Here is a 20,460-nt window from a genome sequence, read left to right as displayed (position 1 = left end):
ACGGAGTTAGCGTTAGACTGACGCCAAGTAGGAAATGATTTACAAAAAAGGTTTTCATATTTCTCACAATAAAAATCTAAAATGTATTGCACGCTTTTATTTTTAGGAATGGTTAATAGTCGATTCCCCATGATGATCATGTAAGTTTGAAGTGTGTGTCAAGCTGGCTGTTATGTTCCACTGATTTCATAATTTAATTTCACTGATGTTTTCTAATAAACCTCTATGATATTCACAAAACATCCAAATCTTTTTTGTTCTACTCTTGGAATTTGTATCAGTTTTGCCTAAATTCAAAGGTTTGTTATTGACTATTGAATACTAAATCATATTAGTAAAAGAAGACTTGATTTTGGGGTGTCATATTCAGAGGGTTGGATGTGGACACAATACTTTTTGTTTCTGAAGGATTTGTTTTTAGAAACCATGCATCACTTTCATTTAATTTGACCAATTATGCCACTTTGTGTTGGTCCATCCCTTAAAAAAAATCTAAAAATCCAGGAAAAGCTTGTGGTTGTGATGTGACAGTGGGATGAAGTTCAAGGAGCATGACTTCTTCTGCAAGGCACTGTAAATAAATATCAGTACTGAAAGGCTGACAAAAACATTTTACAGAAATTAGTGATAAGAAAGTTGTATTTTGTGATTAAAATATTTTTTCCTAATTGTCAAATGAAGTTGTAATGTTTCTGCTCATACTCTCACATTGTTCAATTTATAGCTGTTAGATGGTGTATAGATGAGACACATACTGTAAAAAAACACATTTAATCAGGTTTTTTGTCAAACATTCAAAAAACCTTTTACAACCATTTTATGCCCTTAGGCCAGCTTAATAAAACTTCTTTAGAGGCACAAATGTTACGTGATATTTCAGAAAACAACGACTCATAATCTTTGATGAATATTTTGATGAATATTTACAGTATTCATCAAAAATACTGTAAATATTTTTTGCAGAGCCACCATTTTATTTCAATGTTTACATTTTGAAAGAGAGAGAGAGAAAAAACAGACTTTTTAGTCTCAATCTATTGTGGAAATGCAATAAAAATGCATAAACTGCTAAATTCTACATTTTTTATTATATGTATGTTCATAAACATTTGTTCATTCTGACCTAAGCATTAAGAGCTTTCTAAAAGGTCCAGAGAGCCACTTAGGACTCCAGAGCCACAGGCTGCAGACTTCTGGTCTAGTTTCTAGTTCAAATATCTTAGTATTCTTGAAATAAAACAAAGCTAACTTTCTAATAACTCTACAGCCAGATATGAGATTATTTTATGTCAATATTCTTAAATATAAAATAAAAGTACTAGTTCCACTGGCTGTTTTTTCACCCACTTGTAACGACAAATTTTCATGTCATAAGTGAAAAAACAAAAGTGAATGTTGACTTAAAGCCAAATCCTATATCTCGGTGAAAAGTTACTTGTAAGTTAGTTTTGTGTTATTTCTAGTGTCCTAAAACATTTGCAACTAGACGTGAAATACTTGGTCAAATTTTGTGGTTTTGCAATGAATACAGAGTTTGGAGAGAGTGCTGGGAGTTTTTTCCCCGATTGAGAACACTTCTACAGTTGAATAACCAAATTTCTTTCTTTTCTTTTTTTACGGTAGAAGAATTTTTTTTTTTTAAGTTCTATGGAGCGCTCTCAAATTTCCTCCTGTGACAGAACGTCCGTCTGACGCATGAGAGGTAGGTGTGTTAAATCGGTGCAGCCCCTTCTGTATGTCAGAGCATTCATAAATCTACGTCCAGCCAATGGGGAGGCGCGTGGTAATCCCAGCTGGGTGAGAAAAGACCCGGTCTTGAGTTCCGAGGATCTTTAATCTGCGGAGAGGAGACGGCGAGAGGAGACGGTCACGAAGAGTGGCTGCTGCTTCTGGGAGATGTCCGCTGGCTTTTGAGTAAACTTTCCTAACACCGAACCGCGTTCTGGATCTTTCTGTGAAGGGAAGCGACGCTCGATCCGCTGTCGTCTTAACTCTCCCACCACCATCCCAGCGCGCGAGAGGAGTGCTCGTGCCCCGCAGCAGTGTCCATCGACCCGCGGTCGTCATGTCGTCCGGTGATACCCCGGAGCAGAGTCGGCGGCTCAGCGTCCTGTCTTGGGATCAGGTGCGCCGCTTGGACTCCATCCTCGGGGAGAGCGTTCCCATCCACGGCCGCGGGAACTTCCCCACGCTGTCCGTGAAGCCCCGGCAGATCATCCAGGTGAGTTTGTGTGATTTTTTTTCCTTCTTCTTTTTTATGATAAAGTTGGAAAAAGAAAATGTACAGAGCCGGTCCGTGATTCAGTAGGGCCCTGATTCAAAACTGCCCCCCATTTCCAGTTCAGATTATTCATTAAATAAAAAGGAATAAATAAAGTGCTCATTTGGTCTGACTGTTATATAAAGCACTGCAAAATTCAGACAGTCCAAACATAAATCAATTAGTTATTAGTAGTTCCAGCAAGAACGATTCAGACAGTGAAAATAAGACAGTGAAATCATAACTATTAAACTAAAAGTATGTTCTTTGATTACTAGGACTGTGATTACCTGACTTCACTAGGGGTGTCATACTGCATATTTTGGTATAGAGCCAATACTTCTTGTTATTTAAGTTTGATATGTCATCAAGCTCACTGTTAGATGTGTTTGATGACTATTTTATGATTTTGTGAAGACCTATGGCAGAATTTGGACCAAGTTTATGGGCGTCTCCAAAATTCTTCAAAGTGGAGGGAGGCGTTATGCCAAATTGACTTTTCTGAGCTTTACGTCTTGTTATGTTATGGAACAGATGATGGCAGTCTTATCCATTTAAATGTTCTCTTTGAATCAAACCATTCTGAAGAACCTGGAGTGTTGCTATGATTCTGTCAGGTTCGCTCACATCTCCAACAGTGTTGTTCCTAGCTTAACATACCTAGTGGAGTATTTTTATTCCACGTAAATAATTCGAAACTGTGAAATGTGAAGTCCAGAGATCTACTTTCTGTCTGAGAGGTCAGGTGTTGTTGGCACCGCCTGCTGGCCTGGAGGAGAGGTGGCCTCAGCGGCAGCTTAATTTGATTCTGCCTAGGGCCGGCTCTGATAATGCGTATGACTTTGACATAGTCGAACTTGCAAATTCAAGCTTCAGAATATGCAACACTTTTTATTTACCTCCTGCACACTCATTAATATTAATTTAGTCAGGTGCTCTATTGCATAGAGTTTGAGTATTATCTTCATCCATTCCATACATATTAATTCTTATTTGAAAGTGTTGTTTGGATGACACTTCTCTGTTAATCAACTGTTCTTTTCTCTTTCACTGCAAAAGTACAAAATGTTACAATGTGGTTTTGGTCTAGTTTTTCATGCAAATATTTTAGTATGCATGAAATAAGACTAAACTAAAGTATAAGTAACTTTTCAGCAAGATATAGGAACTATTTTAAGTCCATAATTCCTTAATAATGGAATTATGGACTTAAAATAGTCCATAATTTGTTTTCATCTAGTATGATGAAAACGTACTAGATTATTTCATTTATAATGAGATGTTTTTCCAATGTTATATAAGTGAAATAATCTGCCAGTGGAACTAAAACTTTTTAATCAATATTAAGGGATTATTACCTTAAACAAACTCCTAAATCTTGCTGAAGTTAGTTTTGTCTTATTTCAGGTGTAGTAAGGTATTTGCTCTGGAAACTAGACCCAAAATACTTGGTAAGCGTTTGTGTTTTTGGAGTATTGGACACATTTAACTGCTCACACTAGTAACACAGACATGTGGGGATGAGCTAACACTGTGACTGCAGTTTTCCACTCGCTCACTTTTCCTCTAGTTCTTTTCAGATCATTTGATTTACTGGTTAAGGAAAAGCCTGTGCTGCCGTTATCAATGGATGTACTTCAGGTGGTGCTTTAATCCGCTGTATATCTCACTTTACATAATTCATATTTTCAGAAGTCATCCTGTCAGGGGTTGGGGGCGGAGGGGTGGAGCCCTTTAAAGCACACATGTGCTTTAAAGGGCTCTACCATCAAGGCAGACCCCAGCATCTGCTCCCAGCAGCCCCCCTGCTAATGTGTTTCCTTCATTATACAGTCCTGTAGGCAACGGAGACCCCAAGCAGTTCTGTTTGCATGAACTGCTACATTTTTTTTTATGGACCTCTCAGAGAGAGCGGCTTTCGGAAAATTCACCCAGCGGTTCCCTCACGTGTTCCACAGAGGCAATCTGTTGCTGCTGAAAAGCCCAATGGGATTTTTGTTGTGTTTCTGGCGCAACTTTTTTTTTTTGTCTATGGAAGGTGTGTGAGTTTTTTTTTTTGTTTTTTTTTTGAGAAAGGGAGAATAAAACACATAATGATGTGTTTTAAAGGTTGCCAGGTCACAGAATGAATGTTCCAGATAAAACAATCTGAAAATTTGGTTTAATGCAGCTTGAAATGGTCTTTGGTGTAGATTAAGGTTTATTCGTTTTGATTACAACAGTCAGATATTTGATTTATTAAAACTTCTTTTTAAACACGCTCTGCCGCTATACAGACATCAAAGTTCAGGAAGCTGATTTGTGATTTGGAGCTTTAGATGTTCTTCCACACACATCAGCTTTGTTGCTCTACAGGTGTTGAGTTCTCCTTAAAGGGACAGCTTAAAATCTTTTGAAACAAGGTTTTAATAAAGGATTAGAAGCAGTAAATTTCTCACCTGCAGTAGACTTCTCTCTTGGTGTCTTTAATTAGTGGAAATTCAGATTAGTTGGTGGACAGCGTCATAGGAGTTTATGGGAGTTTTATGAGCCTTTAAACTATCATTACATAAGCATTGGGTGTCTTATTTATCCGCAAACCAATAATTATTTACACAATAAATGGAGGGTGGAGGCGGTGCGCCACAAATGATCTTCCTATGTGGAACACACATTGAACACAGAATGCCTAAAACATTTCCAATCATTGATTCATTTTTTATATTTATTTCTTTGTTTCTTATTTATTTACTTATTTGTTGGACATTTTCTTCATACAGGTTGCCCCCTGGAGATCCAAGATCTCATTCACAGCTGAGAGACATGTTTTGATAAAATACCAAAAGAAATAAATGGGGAAAAAAACAAAAACAAACAAACAGCAGCAATGCAAGTAATTAAGAAATTTGACTCAAATAAACTGATAAAACATCTGATAGTCAATCTGACTGTAAATGCTGTACATGTTCTCAGCACATGTTTCAGACAGGAAACATCCAACGTCCGCTTCCAGTGCAAATAATCGCCGCCTCGTGTTTAAATGGCGCCACACTGAGGGACTAACCAGGCTGGATTTCTACTAAATGAAGACATTAAGAGGATTATCTGCTACTCATCAAATGCACGTTGCAAATCTTGTGTTCTTGATATCTGTTGGTAAAAAAACAACCAGTGGAGAAATGTGTGTTGTTTTTAGACAAGTGTTGGCTGGATATGATGTCAAGTTACAAAGCAAACCAAGTATAATTTGGGCTTTGATCAACTTAAGCCATGTAAACAGAGTTCGGTTTAATCAGCAGCAGATGGAATTAAATTTGAAATCCCTTGTAAAATGTATGAATCACTGTGGACCAAGTGATTGATGGTATTAAACAGTGCAGCACATTGTTCTGACACGGCAGCCAACAGCATATGGCCACAGGTTGTCAACAACAAAATCAAAAGCCTTCACAGTCTGGTGTTGCAACATTTCCGACCGTTTTTGCGCTTTGTTAAAATACGCTAATCGAATTAGCTCGTGTGGATATCTCAGTGAGAAACTGTTTGTTTGTAGTGACTTGCTGCTGACTTTTTGAGACGTCAGCAGTCGTTTTCAGGACAAAAAGAGAAAATAAATAAAAATCCCTCCCTGCGTTTGCCTCCGGCGTGGAAATTTCGTCCGCAAATGGTTACGAAAATGGACTGCACCTCTTTTATAGCGGGAGCAGGTGCTCACTATTTCAAATGAATTGCCCCGGATTGATAAAAACGGAAAGAACACAAAGTTCGGAACGGCACAAAACCATCAGCAAATTCAACAAAGCCACATGTGTGCACAACTTCAAAGTGGAACAGATTCATTGAAAGTTCTGATCCCCGGTTTCATGGACACCCTCATATTTCTAAATTAAAAACACAGTCTCAAATCTTAAAGTAATCCCCCCAAAAATCTGAACTTTTTAGATTTTGGCCTGGTGTTGCCCAACCCGTCTTCAAAGAGTCGATACTTTATCGCATTGGAAGAAAGGGGAAAGTATGAAAATCCATTTCACGGTTCAGACTCCAGAGATGATTAAACTTCTTGGCTGACTCTTTTCAGCAGCTTTTAGGCTTCTGTTGTTTAATCTTTCATACATGGATTTTTTTACAGGGCTGGTAAAAGGCTTTACTGTTTCTCCTGTTTTTAATTCTGTCTTCAATTGCTGGAGAAATTCAGCTTTTTGGAAATATTTCAGCTCTCGAAAGTAACAGAAACTGAAGTTCCCAAGATAAGAGCGATCTGTCAAAGCACTCAACCTCAGGCTAGAGTGTTTAAATTTCTTTTTTACTAAATTTGTATGTATTAATCTAAATGATTGAATCCTAAAGATTTCACTCTGTATTTTTAGCCATGGCTATCATATTGGGAGAGTTTCAAACTGCCCCATTTCAATTTCTAGGCAAAGTAAGACATCCTAACACCACAACTATGCTTTTTAAGTAAGTTGAAAATAAAATGGAATGCATTTTGCCCCAAGTGGTGATCTATTTGTTTCCTGGAAACATCAAATCTGTATCAATCTGTCTTTCTAATGTCCTTCACCCTTTTTGTTTCAATGGTGATGAGAGACATGTTAGCATAGGAAAGAAAATTCCCATTGTGAATGTCAATGGGACATTCACAGTGGGAATGGTACAAAAAGTACTGTGGATAAATCTATTTTGTCAATTAATCAAACTTTCTGTCTATGAAGATTACATTTTTTGAAAACCTGCACCCTTTTCTTCAGTTGGACTTTGAATTCAGGTCATCTCCTAAAAGGGGTGATTCAAATAAGAACAAGTTTTTGAAAATAGTTTCGGTCCTTTTTTTTTTTTAGTAGAAAAAGATTAAAATCAGATTTGGTTTGAAAAAAATGTGAGATTTTATTTGGAAACTGTATCTGGGTCAAACAGTTGGTTTGTACAGTGGTATGAAAAATTGTTTCCTCTTTTCCTGATTTCCTTTTTTTTGCATGTTTGTCGCACTTTAGTGTTTCAGAACATTAAACTAATGTAAATATTAATCAAAGACAACACAAGTAAACACAAAGTGAATTATTAAGGGAAAAAAAAAATCCAAACCCACATGGGTATGTGTGTAAAAAGTGATTGCCCACTAACCTACTAACTGCTTGGGTCGCCTTGAGTAGCAACAACTACGATGAGTTTTTAGAGTCTTTTCTAGGACATTCTGGTCACTCGTCTTTGTAGAATTGTTGTAATTCATTCACTTTGGAGCGTGAACGACTTTTTAAGGTCACAGCATCTCAACGGGTTTCAGGTCAGGACTTCAGCAAGGCCACTCCAAAGTCTTCATTTTGTTGTTTTCCAGCCGTCCAGAGGTGGGATTGTTGCCGTGTCTCTGAAACTTTTTGGAATCTCGACATGAGTCTGGCTTTTGAGGATCTTCTGGTGTTCTTCACTTTAACATGCAGGTGCCATTTAAGTGATGGCTTGATTGAAAACAGGTGTGGCAGTAGTCAAGTCTGGGCCTGATAAACCAAAGTTAAGTGATGTGGAAGGAGGAAATCACTTTTTCCACACAGGAACATGTAGGTTTTGATGTTTTTTTCTCATTTTAAAACTGCATGTTTGTGTTTACTTGTTGTGTCTTTGACAAATATTTAAATGGCTTTGATGTTCTGAAACACAGAAGCAAGTCAAACACGCAAAAAAACAAAAAAACCAACAAAAAAACAAAATAGACTCAAGAAGGGGGCAAACACTTTTTCAAACCACTGTAGATCAGATCATGCTGTATTCTGGTGACAGCAGATTTCGTGTTTGTGTATAAAAACATGGTTTATGTGTCATATGAACTGCCTCCACTTCCCACTGAGATGAGCATGTGTGAAAAATGTTTGAGTCTAGTCTTCAGTCTCCTAAGGGGAATAAATCGGCTCATTCTCTCCACCTTATTCTCTGGGCCTGTTGACCTCTGCTGCAGGGGTCTGCCATAGTTCACTGTGAGATGGACTTTGCTGTCAGACTTTGCTTTCTTGCCTTTTAAATAAGTGCTCTCTGGCTTTGAACCTGTTGAGCCCCCCCCCCCTGCTGCTCCAAATGGATGGCGCAAGTTTACTTTTTCTAGCAATTGTGAAAATTATCTTTGCAGGTCCAGCTAAAGCACATAAATACATGATGACTCAACAAATACTTTTGGTAGATAGCAGAACTTGTAGTAATGGGAAGAAGTATTTTATGGGATACAGCAACATGACTTGAAAAAAATGTAACAAGTCACAGTGGAACTAAATCAAATTTATTTCTCACCATTTAAATCGGTGGATAAGTTAGAGATACAAATATTTAATTAAGTCACACATGTAAGGCCACAATTTCTTCCACCTTAAAGGGGCAGTGTTACGTTTTCCAGACACATAGTGGTATTTTGTAGCATAATCAAGTAACTATGTTACCTTCAGTTGTATAAAATATTTTTATACATCAAAAATGACTTAAAAGTCTTTTTACTTTGTAATTTAACGCCTTAAAATTGGGGCTCTGTCTCTTTAAAAATTCCTCTTTCTGAAAATCCGCTTTCAGGAAGTCTTCACAACATGGCTCCTCTATTATCCCTTTAACAACGTTTTTACCAACGTTACTCTGAGAAGTAGCTCCTACCATGAGCTCAGCTTATGCTCAGTTCCACTGGGTGTTTGCTAATCGCTCCTGGCTAGTCTGAAGGAGCTGAGTGGAGGAGTTAAAAAGGGGAAGGGGAGCTGCTGTGTGATGCGGAAACTTGACAATTTATCAACTGCAGCTTGGAGGAGGAGGTTCGTTCTTGAAGGCGGAGCTAGGTCAACCCAGGCGTTTTGCTCAGCTGTATGGTTGCCACGGGAGATTAAAAGATTTCACAAACATGCATGAAAGAGTCAAAGCAACACTCCGTGTTTGTTTTTAACGAGGGAATAACATAACATTATGTAAAGCACAAAAACATAGATTTTTACATGATATTGCCCCTTTAAGCTTGTCATGTCACATGAGGCGTCCGCATGAGGCAGATGGAAGCAGTTTAGTCATCAAGCCTTACCATACCATAGTGGATGATGGCATTAGTAGCTGACCCCCTTACCCTCCTCCTCCACCCTTCACCACCCTCAACCCACTTTCCTTCAGTAGCAGATTCGTCCGTGGCCCACATTTGAATACCATCTGTTTGTGGTCAGGCTGGGAGTGAGCGCTGGGAGCAGTGGAGGAAAAACTTCTACTGTTAATGACACTTCTGCACTCTCAGACTTATTTAACATCAGCAGTCATCAAACCACAGCCGGAACCCACGACGGTGGCTCATGTTGCTCCCTCTGGTGGGCTGTTCCGCAGCCTCCATATTGCGTCACACGACACAATGGCAAACGCAGACGCTCGACCAAAGGGCTTCGTAGCCGGAGGGGAAGGCGGTGGGGAGACTCTGGAACTGCTCTGTCATGGACAGTAGTGCCTGGATATGAATCAGACCGTGAGGAATGGATTACTGACCGTTATAATGCTGTGCAACAGGCCCGTGAGGTAAGCAAAGACCAGATGCTATGGTCGTCAGCGTCCGACTCGCCGGGCTGTGGACCAACCAGCCACTCTGCTTTTGTTGAGGCTGAGGAAAATGAAGACACCACGTGCTCCCAGAGGAGGGCACTAGGAGAAATATAGCCTTCAAATCTACTGTTTTTTTTCACGGTGATGATAGAACACGGAGTCTTGTAAAAGCATTTAAATACTTAAACATTTCTTTCATCTTTTAGAAAAGCTTAGCACAAATAATAGGTTGCTAAGAAAATGAATTTTAAAAAAGAATTTAGTAATGCCATCGAATAAAAATAAATTATGAAAATAAAGTCATATTATCTTAAGCATAAGATGGTACGGGAGTAAATTTGTATTACTACGAGGATAAAAAGTCAAATATTACAACTTTATTCTCACATTATTTTGATTTCATTCTCATAGGACTTTGTTCTCGTAGTACTATGGCATTATTCCAATAATATGAGTTTATGGTCATAATATGACTATTTCTCATAACCAGGTGTTGTAACCACCCGACTAATCCATACATGAAAAGAAACTACAACTAGCAAGTTCAGAAATTAAGTTATGTGTAGTAATAATATCACTTCTAGAAATATGTTAACTGTTTGACCCACTGCATAGCTAAATATCATCAGCATAACAGTGAACATTTATATATTACTACATATATGTTTTTTCCACACATGTATAGTAAAAAGACTTGGCCCAATTTAAATTATAATCTCATTTACTGGCATCAGATTTAGCATGCTGGCCATACTAAAATGATAAAATTTGAAATGGTAAAGTACTTAAACAAACGTTGGTGCTGCAAAGATGGAGGCGAACTGAGCAAATTAAATCAACCCCCGGTTGTACCGAGTTGTTCTCATAACATTAACTTTATACAGTCCACTCAAAACTCTGCTGCGCCTGGAATCTCCCTAAATTTGTCTCTTGGATATAATTTAGTCAAATAAAGCCAGAGTGATCCGAGACATTCTGTGAGTCCTCGACGCGATGGAACAAATACTTCATTGACCCAAAACAAAACAAAAACTCTCAACTGCTACCAGCACACAGGTGGAACGACCACCCATGCGAAGACATTTCTGGGAAGGTTTTCTGACCAGAGGAAAAACCATCATCATTGTCATCATCCCCTGCTGCTTGCCAGGCTACTGTGTGACTTGACTGCTGTGGAGGGAATTGAAGGTCAGGGTGCTGCTCGATCTCAGCCGCCATTCGCTTGGCAAGATCGTCTGACTCACTGCCTAGAGCTTTTCGTGGGTGTCCAGGGAGCTGGGGGCTGGTAAATAGTTGTGTAATTTCAAACTTCCATAATAAAAACACATCCAGACCACAACTTTTAATGAAATAGCTGAGGAAACTATTGAGACAGCAGGACTGGAGTGGAGAGACTGTTATTTGTTGCCAAGGCGTTGTCAACACCAGACAGTCTGGTGTGTTTGCGGCTCTGTTTTACAAGGCTTCTTTGCTCCGGCATTGGCGGAAGTGTCTCCCCTTGCTGCGCTTACCAGGTGCTGGAGCGTCATGGGGGAAATACACTAGTCTGTTTCATGACTTGTTATGGATATCATGCCAGGTGGGAGAGTCGGGGTCCGGGGTTCTGCTCCTCACAGGACAGACAGATGGATTGGGACGTGCCGTTAACTCAGACCCACTTTTAAAACTGAGGTCAGAGATTTTGTGAAACCATGAGTAATTTCTTCCCACATCCAATATATATTTTTTTATTAGTTGGATTGTGTGTTTTTTTTTTTTTTTTTTTTTTTTTTACATTTTCAAGCATAAATGGGACTGTATAAACAACTCGCCATCCTTCAGATGTTAAGTTTCTAAGACAAAAATAAAAAAACACATCAAATGTGGAGATGATCTTTTTTTCTTGACACTACTAGACATAAACTGGTGTCTGGTATCAGCTGGATGAATAGAAAGCCTCTGAATTTTTATGCGTTTATTCACCTTCTTACGCAACAAAGTGGAGTGCCTCTTGGTTCTTTTTTAGGGTGAGACTGTTTTAAAATCAAATCTGACAACAAACTACGACAATCAGCATGTCTGTCCATTGTCCATCACAGATCCATCTAAACGGGATGTACAACAAGAATATCGGAATGTAATCCATTCAGTAAATGTGGCCAAATGATATCCAAGAGGATCACGGTGATGGCTGCTGGGGGGTTTGAAAGACTTCAACATCCGCAATGTTGCCTTCAACTCTGCAGATACTGAAGACAGCTAGAGATGCCTTTGGGATCCCACAGGCAATCAGAAACCTTGATGAGGCTTTAAGGAATTGCCTAAGACCCTATGAAGTATCTATGAAGAGGAAAGCAGGTCCTGGGAAGATGGCCAGATGGTTAAAAAAATCCTTCGCCCTCCCACTCCTCAGATGAACTGCAGGAATATGAATACAACCAAAGGAAAAAGTAAAAGCCACTGATATTAAGACGAGAAAATGTCTCACAATGCATGCAGGTTATTCATCTAAAGTCCAGCACTTTTAGATTGTTCACTTATGGTTGCGTTTCACTAGAACCTAGCAGTGTAGCTCGACTCGGTTCAGCTCTACTCAACAGAGTTTGAGTAGTTTTCCATTACAATTGTGTAACAGCTGTTGTGGGTGGGGGTCATCTTAGAGTTGGGCGGCCCCAGAGTCTGAAAAGTAGCATGACAAGATCTGTACAACACAACCCAACAAGCTATGTTGAACATCCTACTCAGTCTGTGGTTTTTTTGAGAATTACTGGCTGTTGTGAGATTTTACAAATGGCAGGTTGGACGTAAGGGTGTCGCTCTCATGATGCAACCAGTTACTGCATGACATAGACCAGGGGTCCCCAAACTTTTTCCTGCGAGGGCCACATAACTGTTCCCTTTTCTGGTCGGGGACCAGACCGGGGGGCGAGGGGGGGCAGGATTACTGCCGACGACATATTCGCGTTTGTAGATAGATTTTTACCCAGAATGCAAATGGAAAAAAACCGTGAGCGAAACGGTGACTGGTACTGACTAGTATATATTCCATTGAGGGAAACTAAGTTTCATATCTGCTCAACAGCCCCCCTGGTGGTTGAAGAAAAATCCACATATATATGAAAAAAAACACTGAATGCTCTCTGGTATTGTTCAGGGGGCCGGACCAAATGAGGAGGCGGGCCGGATCCGGCCCGCAGGCCATAGTTTGGGGACCCCTGACGTAGACAATAGGTGACCGACAATCTTCTGACTTCTTGTTTTCATCCCAAACAAGCAGGCTTGGAGTCAAAGCAAAGTAGGTTCTAAAACCGACACCTATATTTGTATGTGGGCCAGAGATCAATTAGACCTTCCAAATGAACTGGACTTCTTAGGCAAACTAACTAGAATTTGATTAAAGCGGACTAAACAAGGCTGGTGAGAATACACCTTTAGTTGACAATTAAATTTGGTAAATAAGAGCCTTAGTATTTAACTACATAAAACGTAGCTTGTTTTATATTGAATTTATGACCAGTTACATGGTCACAGTTTAATTCAGCAGCTGAGCGGCTAATATTATGTTGGAATAAAGTACCTGTTCTTTTGTGTAAAGTTGCTACAGTATTTCTTTACCATCTTCCTATTTCGTAATCAGGTCACTTTGATTTAAAGTGCTGGTCTCTGAAGAATGATGAAGCTTTTTTAGTCTTTTCTCTAACTCAGCAACATGGGGTCAGAATTTCTGACTTAAATTGCAATTAAACCAAGCCAACTTCTAAAACCAAGTGTGGGGATTTAAGAAATAACCCAGCACTTTTTATTTGCACTTTGACATCTGTTTGTGCTGAAATCCATAACTACAAGACAGCGATGATGGATCCCTAAGGCTCAGTGAAAGTTTTTAAATGGCCAGCTGTGTTTTGAGTTTTTGAGCTTCAGTGGTTTAGTCAAACTGACAGGAAACATGAATGTGTCTACACTGTTCAGAAATGTTCCTAACTCTCCCAGCAGAGCAGCGTGGGCTCCAGTCTTCAAATAAACCATCTTCTCAGTCAGTGAGGGTTTGTGTCTGCTGTTGCTTTCCTGTGCAGTCGATCAAATCAGTCTGCTAAACCAGGTTTTTGCTTTCCTAGAGATCTGCTTTGCAGTATGTGGGACAGTGTCACCCGCAGGCAGCAGATGGCTATCTCTGGTGTCATTATTTTTGGGTGATGTATCACATTTTTCTAGGCAGCCGTTTTACTGTTGGTGCTCTGGAGCAGGTTGCTGAAACAGAATCTGACTCATGGACTTAGTACCACTTGATTTGACAGGAATTCTACAAAAAAATAAAGCAAAAGTTTTCAAATTTCTTCACCTTTTTTACATTTCGTTAAGTTACAAAATGTAGCTTCACAAAATGTCAAGTTACTTTTGTCACTTGCTACATTTATTTCATACATGGATAGATAAAGTAACAATATTTAAATTACTTGGATACTGTAAATATACTGTAGACAGATAAAATTAATATATTTTACTTTATGGATAGATCTGATCAACCAGAGGAACACATAGTAGAGCATAAGTTTGGGGCAGAATTAAATTATTATCTTACCAAATATGTGAAAATATGTGGAAAGGTGTGTTTTATTTTAGCATAAAATAAAAAGTTTAACTATTTACCCCCAGAATACATCTAATTAGTAAATAGCCTGTGTTTCTATCATTTAACTGCAATAAAAATACTACTGTTTTGAGAAGATTTTAGGCATCAAATGGCCATCATGGCTGTCACTGTTTAGGTGTCATTGTTAGACTAACACAATAAAAAAGAAAATGCATCTCCAACTTAATATTTATTTATTTTTTACAAGTAAGTTTTGTCAAACTTACTTCATTTATGTTTCTTTAACTTAACATAAATTCTCTTGGATAAACCTAATTTGATGACTTGTGACCAATTAACAAGCAATATATTCAAGTTGGATCATTTGTTTTCTTTGTTCAGTGTAGAAAAATCTGTGTTAGCCATGCACTCTATAAATCTTACCTTTATGGGAGAATTTAAAAAGTCGTTGAAGGCTCTTATTGGGCAAAACCCATAAGAAGTCCTATTTACCACAAGCAAGATGTGTATTTAGTCAAATAAGAACAAAATTAAACAGTTTGGCCTTTCTGTGAAACATAATTTTTAGTGAAACATTAGAGGTGTGCGATTCTGCATTTTGTTATGAATCTGATGAGTAAATAACAGGAGCTGATGCTGATCAGCTGATCATTATGATTATTTAAGTATCATCAAACTTCTGATCTTTTTGCATTTCTCTGGTTTCCCTTTTGAATTATTTTTGGTAAAAACCTTGGACAGAATTTAGCTAAAGTTCATGTGTATAAATACACTAATAGCATGTTCTCATAAACAGAAACAATAGAATCATAATGCAATCTTTTTGAATGTATAAACCCTAAAGACTTACCTTGACTTGTACCTTCTTATAATCACATCACTCAATTTTCTGTCTCCTCCTCTGTGTGCTTCAGGTGGTCAGAGCTCGTCTGGAGGAGAAGGGCGTGGCTGTGCGTGACGTGAAGCTGAACGGCTCTGCAGCCAGCCACGTGCTTCACCAGGACAACGGCCTCGGCTACAAAGACCTGGACCTAATATTTGGCCTCCGTCTTTCTGATGATAAGACATTTCGCCTGGTGAAGGACGTGGTGCTGGACTGCCTGGTGGACTTCCTGCCTGAAGGCGTGTGCAGGGAGAGAATCACAGCCCTGGCCCTGAAGGAGGCGTATGTGCAAAAACTTGTGAAAGTTTGCAACGACACAGATCGCTGGAGCCTCATCTCACTGTCCAACAACACTGGCAAGAATGTGGAGCTAAAGTTCGTCGACTCCCTGAGGAGGCAGTTCGAGTTCAGTGTGGACTCCTTCCAGATCTCGCTGGACTCGTTACTGCTGTTCGACCGTTGCTCGGAGACGGCAATGTCCGAGACCTTCCACCCTAGCGTGCAGGGTGAGAGCATGTACGGAGACTTTGAGGAAGCCCTGGAACACCTCCGCTCCAGAACTATCGCCACCCGAAGCCCCGAAGAGATCCGGGGCGGAGGCCTGCTCAAGTACTGCCACCTGCTGGTGCGCAGCTTCCGTCCGTCTTCGGAGAGCCACATGAAGCAGATGCAGCGCTACATGTGCTCGCGCTTCTTCATCGACTTTCCCGACATAGCAGAGCAGCAGTGGAAGCTGGAGGCGTATCTCCAGAACCACTTTGTGGGAATCGAGCACAAGCGCTACGAGTACCTGCTGACGCTGAGGCAGGTGGTGGACGAAAGCACTGTGTGTCTGATGGGCCACGAGCGGCGCCAGACGCTGGCTCTAATATCCGCCCTGGCTCTGCGTGTCATGGCCGAACACAATGCCATCCCCGCCCTGTCCAACATCACCTGCTACTACCAGCCTGCTCCCTACGTCAGAGACGTCAACTTCAGCAACTACTACGTGGCACAGGTTCAGTCCATGTCCGTGCGCAGTAACTCTTACCAGACATGGCTGCCTTGCAGCTGAGGACCATCTTTAGGAATATGTGGACATCTTTTTGTTTGACCTTTAAGTTGTTATTAGGTGAGCATGTTTTGTTGTTTTGATTTCTCCGCTGCCTCCACAACAGGTGTTGGTGTTGCATTGTGGCTCTGGCTCTGCTGGATCAACTGGGATTCTGGATGGTACGGGTCACACAACGCACAGACCCAGTGGATGTAAAATATCACCAACTAGTACTAAACTAATGAGTCAGGCTGAGGCTTGGACCAGCCTGAGGTTCTTGCAGTATAACGTGGCGTAATATTAAGCTATTTATACAGAAATAAAACAAACAATCTGAAGTGATTAAATTGCTTAGACTACAAGATAATATATTAGTTATGACATCTGTTATAGCGTTATCTATAACTCGTGTTTTTATTTTGATTCATAGACTTAAGAAGATATATGGAGTAAACTCCCAAAACATTTAGTACAAGTTTAAGGGCAAATATGGTTATTGGAAATAAATCCTGTGTCTTTCTGCTATCCTGATATTGTATTAAACTGATATTCGCTGGTCAGGCCCATCCATCCATACCACCATACATCCATCCGTTTGCCATTGCAGGGTGGTGAGGGATCTGGTGTCTGTCTCCAGTGACCTTTGAGTGACAGACTGGGTACACCCAGCACAGAACGCCAGTCCATCTCAGGACTAGTCATGTAATACCATCGTCTTAATAAGAGTGATGGGTTGTGCTTCTTTGTTTTCTTTATATTTGTGACAAAAAACAAACAGTCAGATTTGCCTTCCTAGTACATGTTAGGATCCTGTAGGATCCTACAGGATCTACAGGCTGAGTGTGCCCAACTTGAACAAGTAGAAGCCATGGCTATGCTAGCAAAAACAACTCGGGAAAACAATAGCTCCGTCCAATACTCCGGTCCGTCATTTCCGATGACCGTCATAGTGCTTCAACATGATTAGGTAGCGCAGCTGCAAAAGGCCAACAGAAGCAGCTGAAATGAGTTTTCAGATCTGTCGTCCAGGGGCAGCCCTGGTGTCTGGTGGGCCTTTAACCCTCGTGGTTCAGCTCTACCTGAACCACCTCAGGTAGAGCTTAGGTGGTTCAGACATCTGATATTTCCTCTTTTACTGTTCCGTATTTCTTGTTCGACAACCTTGAGTGACTTGAAAGGCACCTTCAAATAAAATGCATTATTAGTATGATAAGTATTCCCCCAGGGCACCTCCCTTTGGAGGCTTTGCAGGTATGACCCATCAGAAGGACAGTTCAGGAAGGCCCAGAACTCACTGGAATATCCTGGTCTGTTTTGGGAACCCCTTGGGAACCTCCAGAATGAGCTGGAGGAAGTCGGAGAGGAATGTCTGGCTGACCCTTCCTGGACATTTTGTCCTTTAGACTCGAGCTCGGGTGAACCAAAGACACTGGATGTACGGATGGAACATGAAAGCTCATTGAGCTTTGTAGCAACGATTCCACCTCATGTCATTTACGAAGCATTCCTCCTGAACGCGTCATTTATTTGTTATTCTCATTCTGCCAGCGAACAGAACGTGGGAAGTAATTGTTTGGGTCCATCTAGTCAACATACTGGTCGGGGTCCAGAGCCGTGGGTGAGCCAGAATGCAGCCCGCCCTGTGGTGGAGGAGGGAACGTGACACTGTGGAGACTACAGACATTTGTGTACACAGTACCTCTGCAGCAATTTGGTTTTGGCTAAAAATTCACATCTCAAGACCCGGTTTGGACAAAAATCCTGCTTTTGTTTTCCTTTTTAATGCCAAATTGTTTTGTAAATCCAAAAACCTAAGTTATTTTGATTAAACTGCTGTATAAAAAGATGAGGGTGTGGGTAAAATGAAACCTATAATCAATGTGTTTTTTGCTCTGTTGACGGCCTTTAACTCCTCGTGGAAGTGCCGGGGAAAATACAAAGGATTCATATGTGAGAGGAACGTTGCTACTTCGGTTTGTTTTTTGATTAGAGGCTTGGCGGAAATGTAAATAGTTGGAAGTGAGTCTGAAAGCAGTTTTGTGCGTGTTGTTCTCTCTGTGGTTTCAGCTGAACTGACTGGGAGGAGAGAGGAGGCAAAAGAAGTACTCTCTTGTGTAGCACCAGAAATAAAGACTGTAAATGGTTCCAAGTGCCTAAATATTATCTTCTTTTAATTAGTTGCTATGTAAGATTTATGTTTTAACCTTTGGTTTCAGGGTTTTGTTTCCTTTGAGTTTTTTTCATTAAAACACCTCAACAGCTGGAAGACGAGTGTGTTTTGGTCTTTCTTTTCATCCACCCTCACACCAACAGAACCAAAAATAAATGAACTCATATTAATCTGTAAAAGTGATTTCATTTTTTTTTTTTTTTACAAACTATTCTGGAGATCACCACATTTTTATTGGAAATGTTTGTGTATTTAGGATGGTTAAAAATGTCTCACTAACAGGGTTACCATGCGTAAAGATGGTAACCCTGTTACTTTTTGTTTTCAAACAGTTTCAGACAGTTCTCTAGTAGCCGTCTGTATCGCAGTGAATCTGGGAAAAACCTCTGACTGAAGGCACAGTCTGTTGTATAACAGTGATGATGGAGATGATGTGCAGAGTTGTCATTACTTTAATGATCCATTTGAGGGTTTAGTCAAAGCACACGGTGCTAGTAAACTCCACAAGTTTACCTTTGTGAATGTAGAAAAAATAAAAAAAACACGGGGTTCAAAACACAAGTTTACTTTTGTTTATTATGCTTTTTGGGGCATAACAAGGGAACTTTCCTCCTAGATGATAAAATATCTTCCTTACTTGACCAGTTTCTCGTTGGTTTAATGTGAACCTTTTGCTCACAAAGCCTCACAGTTTCCAGAGAAGATGCAGAGAAGCTCTGGTCTGCAGGAACTCTTGCGTCTGAATGTCGATTCATTTTAGAAAAGCGGATTTCAGAGTGATTGAGGAGCAGTTTATGAATCTGACAAGAGAGATTCGCCTCTGTGGAGTAACTGTCAATCGGACCTGCAGCCGTGACATCCGGTGAACAGAACCAGCCCTGGAGAGTCGCTCTGAAGCAAACATGTACTGACAACATGCAGCCTCAAAGGAACTCGCTCTGCTCTGAACAGACCGCCGTCTCCTCTGGCAAGTTTAATGAATCAGAGATTATTATGTTATATATATATATATATATATATATTTTTTTTTTGGTACTTATTTGGCACTTGGTACATATGAAAGGACAAAACACCCAGGTTTTATGAAATCTGGTTTATTTGAATATGTGAATATGTCCAAAAGTCAATCAAGGAACTTGAATAAACAAAAATACTTCAAATGAAATTAGAAAACCTTCAGTCCTTAAGTTCAGTTGCTATGCAGCAACAAAAGAGCAATTATAAGTCTTTGTATATTAGTAACTAACCCTCTGCTTTAACAAGATGGCTGTTAAATGCTCATAAAGCCAAAATAAAATTTGCACTTGGGAGAGAGTTAATAATTTTCTGTGACAAGCCCTAACGCTCTCTTTTGTTACATCTGCCAGTTTAAGTGCAGCCCTATAGCTCGTTTATTGGAGACATTGTTAAGCATTTTAAAGGCGTGTGGTTTGTGCAACATTTAAACAGCCCTTAAGTAAGTTGTTTGACAAACAGTTTTATTTCACTTGCACAAACAACTGCTTTCTCCACAAGCAGCTAAAAGGTTGCTGAGTCATGTGGCTCACATTTTCAGACACTACCCAGTGGTGTAGTTGTTTATGTATTTTTTTATTTCACAAATGTTTACCAGCAATAAATAAAAAAAACAGCTGGATCGTAAAGTACAGATGTGTAGTCCAAGTATTTTTACACAAACAATATCTTGATTCATTTTCTTTTGAATAATTTTATCTTATGAGCAGGTGGTTTTAAACTGTAATAGACACAATAAAGCCACGTTGATCAAAGTGTCGCCGTGAATAAACGACTGTATTTATGTTAAAACGGCACATTGGACATGTTGAGAGGAAAAGCACTGATGATGCATGAAAAGAAAAGAAACAAAAATATGTACATAAATAAATAAATAAACACTGCGATTAAGTCTAAAATTAAAGAGGGGTCTGCAAAACTCACTTTTGATTTTTATAGTCCACTTCCACTTATCGGAGACCTACTTTGGTTATTTAGCTTGGATCTATGTAGAAACAAGCTAATCTAGCTAGGA

At 39.8% G+C, this 20,460-nt stretch overlaps 1 protein-coding gene across 1 annotated transcript; it reads left to right on the top strand.

The window, feature by feature from the left end:
• Positions 1 to 1,425: 1,425 nt before the first annotated feature.
• On the top strand, positions 1,426 to 18,527 carry tent5bb (terminal nucleotidyltransferase 5Bb). Its single transcript, XM_014993282.2, has 2 exons — positions 1,426 to 2,221; positions 15,260 to 18,527. Exons 1-2 carry the CDS (start codon positions 2,066 to 2,068, stop codon positions 16,280 to 16,282), a joined length of 1,179 nt encoding a protein of 392 aa, XP_014848768.1. The 5' UTR covers positions 1,426 to 2,065; the 3' UTR covers positions 16,283 to 18,527.
• Positions 18,528 to 20,460: the final 1,933 nt, after the last annotated feature.

Source organism: Poecilia mexicana, unplaced genomic scaffold (genome assembly GCF_051168715.1).
Source record: "Poecilia mexicana isolate PSO_F unplaced genomic scaffold, ASM5116871v1 scaffold_11, whole genome shotgun sequence".
Classification (NCBI taxonomy): domain Eukaryota; kingdom Metazoa; phylum Chordata; class Actinopteri; order Cyprinodontiformes; family Poeciliidae; genus Poecilia; species Poecilia mexicana.
The sequence above is the reverse complement of the archived record's forward strand: the minus strand, read 5'-3'. Positions and strand labels throughout refer to the sequence as shown.